General features: G+C 41.4%; 1 protein-coding gene across 3 annotated transcripts in view; it reads right to left on the reverse strand.

The window, feature by feature from the left end:
• Positions 1–12,648, reverse strand: part of LOC310997568 (serine/threonine-protein kinase PAK 3) — a 38,783-nt gene that overhangs the window by 3,726 nt on the left and 22,409 nt on the right. For 2 of the 3 annotated variants that reach the window (XM_083987310.1, XM_083987309.1), the window contains 14 exons: positions 11,233–11,426; positions 11,014–11,114; positions 9,637–9,790; positions 9,510–9,547; positions 6,260–6,322; positions 4,615–4,770; positions 4,348–4,522; positions 3,651–3,714; positions 2,368–2,416; positions 2,159–2,271; positions 1,187–1,304; positions 884–983; positions 564–760; positions 336–473 (listed from right to left, as the gene is read on the reverse strand). In XM_083987310.1, coding sequence (XP_083843436.1) covers positions 336–473; positions 564–760; positions 884–983; positions 1,187–1,304; positions 2,159–2,271; positions 2,368–2,416; positions 3,651–3,714; positions 4,348–4,522; positions 4,615–4,770; positions 6,260–6,322; positions 9,510–9,547; positions 9,637–9,790; positions 11,014–11,114; positions 11,233–11,404 — 1,638 coding nt within the window. In that variant the 5' untranslated portion in view covers positions 11,405–11,426. The remainder of the gene's footprint in view (positions 1–335; positions 474–563; positions 761–883; positions 984–1,186; positions 1,305–2,158; positions 2,272–2,367; positions 2,417–3,650; positions 3,715–4,347; positions 4,523–4,614; positions 4,771–6,259; positions 6,323–9,509; positions 9,548–9,636; positions 9,791–11,013; positions 11,115–11,232; positions 11,427–12,648) is intronic. The other variant, XM_083987311.1, reaches the window with a different exon arrangement.

A 12,648-nucleotide genomic window follows, 5' to 3' on the forward strand; every position in this document is an offset into this window, starting at 1 on the left:
CTGAATCATGATGACAGCATGAGATGGTAAACATCTGAGGTAAAATCTCATGAGCCATCTTTTCCAATATCAACTAGCAATCCCAGGAACAGAAGTAACATAAGTTAACAGTGGTTGTGCATTTGCTGTGTGATGTATTATGTATTGTATCAGGTAAGATTAGGAAAGGCTGCCCCACAACACCTATGCCCTTTGGTATATTCATCCAAACCATCTAAATCAACTATTTATCAGTGTCTAATGCAACCTGGCTGATGCCATACCACCGACAAGGTGCAGGACTAGCCAGTGCATCAAAAACTGCATGTACATCCATGCACGAGTCTCAGTCTCACCTGTAGCAGCTCCTTGGCAGAGCCTCTGCGGTCCACATCCATCTCCAGACAGCGGTTGAGGAAGTCTCTGAACACAGACGACAGCCTCTCTGGGTTCTGCAGCTCTGGAGTCCCGTTGGTAGCGATCAGGTACAACGCCTGGAAAAGATGGATGTGGTCAGATTATCAAATAAAGGGGGGCACTATAGAAAAGAAAAATCTCAATCTGAGCTCAAGTTTGTGTTTTACCCTGAGTGGATTCTCATTCAGGTAGGGCGGTTCTCCCTCCACCATCTCTATCGCCATTATTCCCAGAGACCAGATATCCACTTTTGGGCCATAAGCCTTCCGAGTCACCACCTCCGGTGCCATCCAGTAGGGCGTTCCCACCATCGTGCTGCGCTTATTCTGCTCTGGAGTTATCTGGGCACAGAAGCCAAAGTCGGCTGCAGAGGGAGAGAGGTGCAGTGGTGTGTTAAACATTTGAATCCGAGCCACTTGTTTCTCATTTACTTTAATACTTCCAAATTAAAACCAATCCAGAAACGTCAGAAAGAGTGAGCGCTTACTAAGCTTGACGGATCCGTCCATTCCCAACAGGATGTTGTCACTTTTTATATCTCTGTGGATCACCTGGTTGGAGTGTAGGAAGTCTAGAGCTTGAAGACACTACGAAGAGAGAGGGAAAAAAAGCTAAAAATACATCTTTACACCCATACACACAAAGGGAAGACTGTACTGAGCTTAGTCTTTTTCTCTAGGCTCATGTTCACATGCTCTTTTTTTTTTACGTACCCACCTGATTGTAAGGTCAGCTTGTCATAGCTACAGAAGTAGTGAGCAGTATTGCTGATAAAAACTTGGCTTCTTACCTCTCTGCAGACTGCAGCGATCTGGCCCTCGTCCATGCAGGTCTCAGTTACTACATCTGTCAACGAGCCTCCAGCCAAATACTCCATCACCACCCATAGCTCATCTCCAACCAAGTAACTATACGCAGGGAAAAGAGAGGAGAATAATGATGTAGTTTTCTGGCTGTTGTTTTGATAACTGAATAAATGTAAATCACTTGATGACCCAGAGTTAATCACATACATGCTGGAAACAAGGTGTATTGTAAAAGGTTCTCAAATGTTACTGCTACAGTAGATGTAGAAACAGGATAACAGGATAAAAGGATCAGTTCAGGGATCAGAGCTGGGTGAAACAAAACCAGACAGAAACCAGATTTTGGTTTTTTGACACTGAATTCTCATTTGAGTGTTAAAACAGCAGGGGGCAGTAATGCACCTATAGATGAATGCTGACTACCATGAAGAGGGGAAAAGAAGATAAAGAAGAAGACAGATATGAGGAAGAAGGAAAAAGACCTGAGATCCCTCAATGTCATTATGTATCAACACGCACTGACCTCAATACAGTCCTGACTCTAAATCAGTGAGTTACTGTATAATGCCATGTTAGTTGTGTTTCACCTTCTTTGAAAATAAAAAATGCTGAAATTACTTTACATGTGCTTAAGAAACTATACTTAAGACTTGCTAATGTCTGGTCTGGGTATTATAAAATCTTTGTATCTGTGTTGCACTTCCTGAATGAGGTGTGAATGTGTAAAGACACAAGTGCTAAATCAAATTGTCAGTTAAATTACAAGAAAATTAATTAACAATTAATGGGATTTGGTAAATTAAAAATATTTGCTGGTCTCAGTGTCACAAATGACAAACTTTTACTTTTCTATGTTGATATATGAAATTAAACTGAAGACCTTTGAACTGTTGGTTGGGCATCACTTTGTGCTCCAGGAAAATCACTTCTCATTTGATGAGAAATCTAAAACTGACCTGTCCAAGTAGTTGACTATGTTGGAGTTTTTGTTTTCCCTCATCACCAAGATCTCATTGATGATCAGCTCTTTCTTGGGCTGCTGCTGCAGGTTCATCTGCTTGATGGCCACCTGAGAAAACAGACAAGGAATTTGCAGGTCAGAACAAATGTGAGCCCGATGGCTTTGTGTGAAAAAGGAATAATATACAGTATGAGAGAGTTTTACCTCTTGGCCAGTTGCTATGTCGATGGCAGTGTACACGGTGCCAGATGCTCTGTACAAACACACAAGTAACCTCAGTGATACAGCAGTGCAAGTGAAGACACTGATAATGGTTAAGAAGTGTTTTCAAATCCAACAAATCAACAGTTCAGCAGCTTTATTCTTTGACTACATCTGGATGATGTCACTGTATAATTATTGTTTTGTCTAAACACTGTAAGGAAACTCTGAAAGTTAAGTCATTTAATAAAAAGTTTCTATATAATTATGTTAATCACTTCATCATCACTCTGTGCTGCTATTACAGGAACACTGCTAATTAGTCTCAGTATGATCCACTTACATTTCTATTTTCTGCAGATTAATATAGAGAAAGAACATTTTTAGTTTTTCCAAGAACAATTTATTACATTACATGCATCAGATGTACAAGTTCAGATCACAGATATGCTGGCCTGATTTAACGCAATCAAACTGAGAGGAAGAGTTAGCATGGTGGCTAAACACCTCAGTTCCTCTGATATTAGATATCATTAGCTAAATTTAAGTGCTCATGATCTTATAATTACCACAGGGTTAAATGGCCTGCACTTGATGCCAGAGGCTACACAAGTTGTACGTGTGCACCATGGGAACTTTACTTACACTGAATTACCTTAGCAGAGATGAGCATGTAGGCTACAGTGAATGCACAAAGAATTTATGGTTTCCAATAGCCGGTCAAAGGAATGGTATGCAGCCATTCTGGCCTTATTTGGAAGTGTAACTCAGGACAGTAAAAACCTTCACCTAGGCCTCTAGTCTTTCCACTTTCTCTGTTTGTCTTGCTGTCAGCTGCACCTGTGTACCTTCACAGGCAATGAATAATGAAGCACAGTTCCCGGTACTAATAAGCTAGAGATAACCTGGTGGAGAGTAAATAGACAGTTATCTATTGTTTAAGATAAAAGCTTCCTGATCGAATGTGGAAAGAGTGAGCACATTATAACAGATAAGAGCCATTTTTATCTGTGCAGCTGTGTAGGTAACAGGGAGCGAGCCCTAAAACAGAGAGAGAAGGAGGGAGAGAGAGAGAGCTGGCTGAGCTAATCTGGCCCTTGGCCATTTCAGGATACAGTTCTCATTTCCTCTCGACTTATTTTTCTCCCAGTCATTCAACCTAACCCTCCCTCTGCCTCTATGAAGTGGTCACTGTAGCTCCATCTCTCCTGGTGAGAGTGACTGCTCCTGAAATTGCTCCATTTCAATTACTCTGACGACTGGTTGAAGATCACGGGCGGACTTACCCTTGTCCTATTTTCTCAAAGCGTGTGTACTTCTTTTTGGGATCCCCCACGCTCACAATACTCCCTGAGTCAGAGAGAGAACAGATATATAATGTTTGAGCTTGTGTGGGCGCACACCGTCATGACAGCCTTCACACAAACACACAAATATACAAGAGACATCACTGCAGAACCTTTCCAACCTTTTCTATTTCCTGCCTCATAGTGCAGCTAGTCCTGGTACACACATCTCTGTGCACGAGGAACAATGTGACGAAGGCCACAATTAATGAAAAAAAAAAAGCACTTCTGTGCTCCTGTCCTTTTTCTTTTATTATCCTTCTTCTAAAAACACAGCATTACTGTACTGGAAGTAATACGTGGAAAACCTCGGCTGGAAACTAGATATTCAGCCTGTCTTCTGAATTACCACACAGTGAATTATTCAATACAGCCACACACATAACCACAAATCGACAAGCACACACAGACACACATCAGGGACACTGAGGTCATGTCCTCAGTACTGTTTTTGGACATGTGTGTGGATTTTAACCTTGGGGGAGTTTTCACTCTATATATAATATATGAATGATTGTGATCATTTGAAAGCTATAGAAATAAACCAAGAGATTTAGGATTTCTCTAAAAACAATTCCTCCTGAAGATAAAACAAACAATTAAACGAATGAATAAAATTGAACTTAGAGACACATACTGAGTCTCTCCAGGATCTCCTCATCTGTCATTTTGGACTTCTTTCTCTGGCGGTCAGTGTGGCGGTACATTGTGTTGGACGTGTTCTCTGGCTGCACTTGAGACTCCGGTGGAGTCAAAACTTCTTTCACGGGGGTTGGAGGCTTTGGTGGATCCATGACAGAGCGTGTGTAGATCTGCAAGAGCACGAAAGAGTCACACAAATGCAGTGGGGGGTGAAATGCAGTCGCAGCAGAATAATTTCACCAGTCGCGCTTTATTAACTCACAGATTTGGTGTGCTCGGGCCGGGGCGCGATGACTGGGGGCAATTCGTCGTCATCGTCCTCTTCTTCCTCCTCCTCCTCCTCCTCTTCTTCCTCCTCGTCCTCCTCCTCTGAGACAGGTGGAGCAATCGGGGGCTCTGACGATGATGTTTTGGCACCCTGGAGGGGTTGAGATGGGAATAAGTACAGATGCATGCGCCACGCAGCAGCATGGAGTGAAAAGAGAAATTGCAGATCCTGTAATTGTTCCCCATGTTATTAACAAAATGATTCTTTTCTCTGTGATGAGTTGGCACCACAGTGAAGAGCCTGCAAACCCTAAACAGCCAGGTACAGAGTCTGAGTTCTGGCCAGCTGAGGTTAAACAGGACTTTGTCTGTCATACAAGCTCCTTAATTTAGAAAATTGTGTCAATCACACAGTGACAGGTTCAAACTATTGTAGATTTAAAATAGCATCACTAACAAGCAGCTGGAAAAGGGAGCACAGTGATCAAAATGAACATCATACAGTTAATTTGTTGTGATACTCTGCGCTGGAACAGTGCGTCTGATATTTTATGCAAAAAAACAAAAACAACAAGAGTGAATCAGGTTAAATTCTGTTAATCATGGAGGAAAGCATTATGAGTCAAGTGAGAGCTAAAGAGACAGGTGCAAAAAGAGTGAGGTGCCATTTAGTGCAGTTTATCTGAGGGTTTCTAAGTTGAAGGGTCAGGAACGGCCATGAACCAGTGATGAGAATGATTTTTTTTTGCATAGGAACAAACTTTTCTACATCTACAGTAACTGTGCTACAGGAGAAAACATGCTGCAACACAGCAGTAATGTGCAATATGGCGATGAAGTGTAGACATCCTCTTGATGTGGAAGATACCCATTTACAAGCATGATAAATGTGCCACAGACATATTTATTATGTCTATTGCTCAGCCTTTGTTTCTCCCATCCAAAACTCTGCTAGCCTTGGATCGTCTCCCTCTTATGGAATGGAAACATTTCATCCATTTTCCAGTGTTTTCATGCATACATGAATCAGTGCAGCTTAGCTGTAGTGATTAAAGGGGAAGGGTCTGACTGAGGGAAAGTCCCAGTCCTTCATTCAGACATACTGGGCCTCAGACCTGCTCCAACGAGGCCTGAGCCAGGACTGCAGTGCAGAAAGGAGTGTCTAACTAACTGTAAGCAGAGCCATGTGTGTGTGTTTTTTTTTTTCAAATTTACTGAGCCATGCGGTAATGTCTACAATGGTGATGAAGTTACAGGCACATTATTGGCATGTGGATCACATATTAAGGAATATGAGCTCATACATGCAGTTTGATCAGTCATCACAACCCTCTGTGGCATGCGCCCCTGCCCTGCCATTTCAGACATGGTCCTTTTTCAAAAAAAAAGAAGGAAAAAAAGAAAGAAAAGCTAAGAGGTGCTCTTGTGGCAGATAGAAAATACATTTAAAACTAACAGATCCAATCATACCCCCCATGATATTTTGAATACAGAGAGTGATGATGCCTCTAAAATCAAATAGTTGTATGAATTTGCATTAGCCAGTTGGCATGGTTAAAATTAGGAGATCAAATAGTGGAATTTAGCTTCAAAGCCAATGCAGAGATACATCATGTGGAGAAGTAATGTGGAGGAGTTACCTTTTCAAATAATGCGCTGCAGGTTCTAAGGCTGACAGGAGGCCCAGATGACAGCAGTCGGTTCTGAATGTGAAGGTTGAAAATGGGAGGATTTACTCAAAACAAACCCACACAATGTTTAAGAGTAATTGGACTTAAAGGGAGGGAGAGAGAGAAGGGGGGAGGGCAGGGGTCTGCTACTGAGGGTGAGGGATGGACAATGAGTCCACAAGTTGTCCCCCTAACACACAGCATGAGGAGAGGACATGATAGAGACAAATCATGCCGCGTGAGGACTCTCCTCGGACAAGGCTGGAACATGTTTCCCTCCTCACTTTACAGTCTCATTGGTGGATGTCTTTTATTTGGATGCTACAGAAAGGACCTGGTTTCTAATCTTCTCATTGGACGGCAAAGATACAATCCAAAAACTATGAGATTACACCTCAGTTACTGTTTAGCGTTGTCATAGCACACACACACACACACACACACACACACACACACACACACACACACACACACACACACACACACACACACACACACACACACACACACACACACACACACACACACACACACACACACACACACACACACAGATTAGTGTTTCAGTCCAAAACTTTCCTTTAAAACTCACTGAGTTTGACCTCTGTAATTATCGAGGCAGGATTCCAGTGTTTGTTGTGTTTTATGTTGTTTGGATGTTTCAGATGCTTCAGCATTACAGGAAAATTGTTTCGCTGTTGATGTCGGCAGCAGCAACAGACTGGCTGCTTTCATTGATCTGAATGGATTCATGCTGTTTTCCATTATACCATAAAATAGACACACCACATTGCATGACAACTTTTACTTTACTTTACCCTAGTGTAGCTTAAACCTGTCCTCACTGTTGCTTTTTACATTAGGGATCTTTTGAACTTAAAGACTCATAAATAAGATTACACTATTTTAGACTTTAAAACACTGACTGGCACTGTTTCAGAGTTACTTACTATATCAGAACCAGAAGGCTCCTAGACCTGACCAAACTATCTGATATTTCAAATGACAAATCACACCAAGCTGCTAAAGTATATAAACATCAATACGGACCTAATGTGACAATATTTAATTGTTGTGGATACGTTTTATATCAGCACTGATCTGTTGCTCTGTTTACAGAGGCCTACAGGTATTATGAGCCTCAATTAACTGGTTGGTGACAGTTTCCCAACTGTAGCCTCCATGCACCAACCACACTGGATTTTAAGGTTTTGGTGAAGCGGAAATTTTTAACCACAAGAGAAACATCGAGTGCAACATCAGTGCTGTGAATGTAGTTGTATAAACAGTTGTCGAGCCGTCTTTGTTCGGTGGCAGATGACCAGTGAGGTTTAACAAACAGAATCACTTGAAGCAGCAATTTTATCCTCATTTCTGTTTATAAAAACTCCAAAAGAAAAACATCTCCATGTTGAATGTATTGTGTCACAGAGGCAGACACTGAGAACAGGATTTTGAGATCTAGAGAAGGAATCAGGCACACAAGGTGAAGTTCAGACTTTCTTATTCCTTACTGCAGTCCCTGAGTCTATAACTCAGCTGTGACTTTATAATCACCTGGATCGGGATGTGACAGTGTCTCTATTCACACTTACTAGTGCACATCGAGCTAAGGTCAAGATGGAGCACTCGGTCGACCTAAAACAAAAATGATTAGCTCAAATTGATTCTCAAAAATGTTAAATCTAAGCAGGGGTTTCAGAACGGGGCCAGTAGATATCATTTTTTCCACCATACTGATGCATTATGGAAAAATGGCTGTGTAATTTCTCTAAGTGTGGGATGACAAGACAGAACAGCAGCAGGACAGATGTGGACTGTAGCTGCTGGTAAGTAGCCCACAGAAATGAATGTGTTGAATGTGAATGAGTTGTTTGCAGTAAATAAAACACTGGATCTCTCTTTTCTAACTGTATTGCAGGTTTGCAGGAGCTGATGTTGAGAATATTCTGTATCTTACGAGACTGTTTGCCTCTATAGACCAGTTACTGGCACCTCTCCCGTAGCCCTGCTGGTCTCAGACAGAGCGGCCCAATCTGTGGCACCGTAGCCAGTAGCTGAGTCACCTCTGCAGCTGTGGACCACTGTGACAGTCCAAGGCTGAGATGCTCTCAAATACCCTCACTGGGCTCGTACAACCTCTTAGACTCACTGCCACACCCGCATGCCCTTCGCTGGCAAAGAGCTCTTTTCAAGCAATACCCCCTTTATGAAGTGATCCCAGTGTAGTTCGCCTGGGGCAGCGAATCCCACTGAACAGACTTGGATTCCACTTCTTCACTTCTTCCCGGCTGAGCGTGTGCAGGCCGAGGCATTCAAAGCATAGATTACTCTGGTCAAAGCCAGGAATGAGGTCAGCACAGCGGGAGTCCTTCGAGATGCAGTTGAGCCTCCAGTGAAGCCTGTCTATGGGTATTTCAAAATCTGGTTAAGTAGATTGGAAAAATAAACAATGTGCAGGGCAGCAGTGGCTCACGCAGCGGTCATCGTTTCTCTGCACAAGCTGCAAAACTGAGAGGCACTTATGCAAAATTTAAGGATTGTGCAGCAAAGTCAGAGCAGTCTGCCTCCTAAAAAAGCAAAAAAACACAAATATTTTTCCTATTAAAGTCTGAGGTCCGAGTGAGATGAGTGTGTTTGAGAGTAAAACAGCCCATCCCAGAAATCCCCACACAGTTAGATTAAAGTGAGAAAGATTTACTGTTGTGTAGTCACTGTGGAATTTATTTCTCAGAGGTTCAAGACGACGAAATGAAGCCACATATTGCTGCAACTTACCTGTTAAATTGTGACAGTTATATAAATCCTAAAAAATAAACTTCTCTCTCGATAAATTACTTTGAGAGATTTTCCAAAAGCAATGAAGTATGGCAGGGGTGGTGCATGGCTAAGAACCAAGGACTGGGTTGATTTGTAATTGTAATTTTTTTTTCTCATAATAACCAGACAGTCTAGAGAGGACAAGATACACAGTGCAGCAATAAAACCCATAAAAAAAATCATAAAAACAGGCAGAGGAGCCATCTCCTACATCATAATTATTTAAAAATTGAGCATTAAATTGTATTAACCAGGATTAACTGGCATTATTATTGTCAGACGGTCATTTTACAGTTAGGTTTATTTTGAAAAATATTTGTAAAAATCGTAAAAATGTATTATTTTGGCTTAGCAAATAACGAGCACAAGGAAAAATAAGGTTGGACATAAAACAACTCACCAAAGTGTTTGCTGCTATGTAGCCATGTGCCGACTTGTCTGCAACAAGAAAGAAAAGTTTGTTACAGAGCTGATCTTTGGATTCAGACATAAAAATTAATATGGAAACATCTCATTTTCATTTTTACCTCCAGAGGTGAAGCTCATGTATTTCTGGTTGTTGACGGTCTCTTTGGAGTCGTAGAACTTTAAGACATCCAACACGGCCTGTGGGTTCTTCTTCTGCTCCAGCTTGGTGATGTTAGAGGTCTGTAGGAGCCGCGCCCACTGCTCCGGTATACCCTGTGGAAAACAGGCAGAGATCAAGTGTTTAAAAAAGTGAATTGTAACACTGAAACTAAGATATGCAAGATCAGTCTTGAGGAATAGTGGGTGCAGGTCTGTCAGTCAGTCATGGCCAGAAGCTGCTGTCCTCTTTATAAACTTGGTGGCTATTCTCATCCCTAAAGCAAAACTCAGTGTGCTGACTACGTAAGTCCACTGTGGCATTATGGGTTCTGAGAGAGATGAGGCTTTGAGTGGGTTCAGTTCAGGGAGCAAATCAACAGAGAGGCCTGATTTAAAACTGTCTCAACAGGGCTCTATGTGTCACAGGCACACAGCTAATCAAATGAACAAGGAAGTGTGTGTCACCGATGTCATGGACTGGGTGCTGTGGATTTGGAAGTCAAATTGATCGGCCTACATATTCCTCAGTGTAAAGCTGGTTTTAGAGGCAAATGATGATAAGTCTTTAAGAGCTTGTTTTGGTTATTTTTTTTACTATCAAGTTAAATCCACAGTGCAGAGCATGAAAATATATTTATGTCTTTTCATTATTTATTACAAATGATCTCAGGGGTGTGAAAACAATATCATGAGCATGCATCTACCCTGCAACAAACATTTAAGTACAGTGCATCATTATAGTCTAGTAAGATAACTTGCGCCGACTAAAATACAATGAACTATCACTACTGACTATGGGGCTTCAAATAAAAAACATTAAATATGAAAACAGATATTGAGCTTTTATTTCTCCCTAATACACTGTAGTAGTGCATCTGGTTATTGAGGCTGATGGTTGGAACTGCTATAAAGAATAAAAGATAAAGTTTAAATATGTCCAGATCCTCTCTATGAATAACTGAAACAAAAACGACCGGATCAAATCTAATGTGAAGAACATCATACGCAGAAAATAATGTCATGGTGTTGTTATCCAGGCTTTTGCAAGAAAAAAAACATCTGCTGAAAACTGAAAACTGCAGCTAAGATGTAATTTACCGCAACGCTAAAGGCTTCCAGACAGTGCAGGTTGGACTTGATAGGAGAGAGTGATTGTCATTCGCGGCACATGTATTACCGACGTTATGTGCAGGGAAATATTTCATTATTCAACTCTCTCAGCTCAGGGAATTGTGGTTTTAGAAGTGTGTGCCTGGGTCTCTGCCTTTGGAGGAGAAATGTAGAGGCACATCAGTCCCTGTTTATATCCCTGATTGTCAGGTGAAAGAGAAACTCACCGTAAATTCTCCTGTTACCGCATCAAAGCCAACATGAATGGTGTGTTCAAAGTCTGAGGGTAGGGATATCTCAGGACGTTCCTTCTCCTTCTTCTTGTTTGCTACAGAGGACAAACAACACCTGATTACAGACTGAATTTTTTTCCCACACAAAGCGAATCAGAAAATTAAAGGTGAATGAATCCAAGTGTAACAAACGAGATGGCGATGGACACTCACTCTTGTCTCCCCCGGGGAAGATGGAGCGCAGGCGGACCTTCTTGTTTTTCTCTTCAGGAGCCATTGGAAGTGGTTTAGAGGCGTGATTCACTGATGAAGAGTCTCGGGAACTACTGTTCATTCTCAAGGGGGGGGCTGGTGGTTTCTCTTCAATATCGACACTATCAGACATCTTTAGTGGCACTCACAATGTCCTGTGGGGGAGAAAGAGAGACATGGAGAGATTCAGAGTTAAAAAGCCTGATTATGGAGCAGCAGGGACGGTGACAGGGGAGGAAGGTTACGAAATACCTCTGAACGCATTGAACATAACAACCTTGAAGTCTGATGAGTACTTAAGTGTTCAAAATACAATAATATCAAGGGACCAGATGGAGAATTACACGTTTGTTTGTGTTTTAGCAGTAACAAGCTTTTTGTCTATTTGCTTGTCTATTTGTAAGCACAGTTACACAAAAATACTGAACCGGTTTGCACCAAATGTGGTGGTGGTGGACCAGGGAGGAACCCATTAAATCTTGGTATTGATCTGGTTAAATCATTATTTTTTTATCACTGACATATTTATGGGTTTGAGATCTATGACTTTGTACAGTTTAGTGCAGATCCAGATTCCAATCCAGTACCTCAATATGGGCTCTACTCAGTTAAATTCTAGTTTTTAAAATGTTTTTCTCAACATCAACAACAGCTGCAAGTAAAATGCCTGTTCTATAACTGTAAGATAATGTATAACAGGTTTGAAAACAGTGTAAAATTGGAAACTGAATTCCCCATTGTCCAATGTAATGTTTTCAAATTGCTTGTTTTCCATGACCAACAGTGGAAAACAGTACAATATTGAATCTTCAGTGCGGAAAAACTGTTTTTAGTTTGTTTGATTAGTTTTTGACTCAATAAAATGTGTTATTTACAAAAAGTGAGACATTAACTACTGAGGAAGGCAGGCGGAGAATGAGGTGAATCTCTTTGCTCTGCGGTTGGTCTCTGAAGCAGCAGAACTGGAGTAAGTTCAATGTGCCAGAGACAAATCAAAAGTTGATCGCTGCAGTCAGACAGATCAAACACTACTGCTTACAGTCTCAAAGTGCTGTACTTTCAGAGCTTTGGCCTATTTTCACATGAGGAATCCTGTTAGAGCGACACTGCAGGTTTGAAAAAGTCATGAATTTATATTTATAGATCTCTGCTACCACATCTGATACTTTGCATTGCAGATTCGATAACACTCGGATTTAGAAGAAGACAACCCCCGAAATTCATCATTGTGTTGTTTAAAATGTATCTTTATATGAAAAGAGCTTTCTCTTGCTATTTTAATGGCGGTTATTTGAGACGGTGGAGGTGGAGTCTGAGGTCCAGCGGGTCTGTTCATCTGCAAAAACACGAACCAGGAGCTGATTCTAAAAGAAACTG

Source organism: Trachurus trachurus (genome assembly GCF_905171665.1).
Source record: "Trachurus trachurus genome assembly, chromosome: 14".
Taxonomy (NCBI): domain Eukaryota; kingdom Metazoa; phylum Chordata; class Actinopteri; order Carangiformes; family Carangidae; genus Trachurus; species Trachurus trachurus.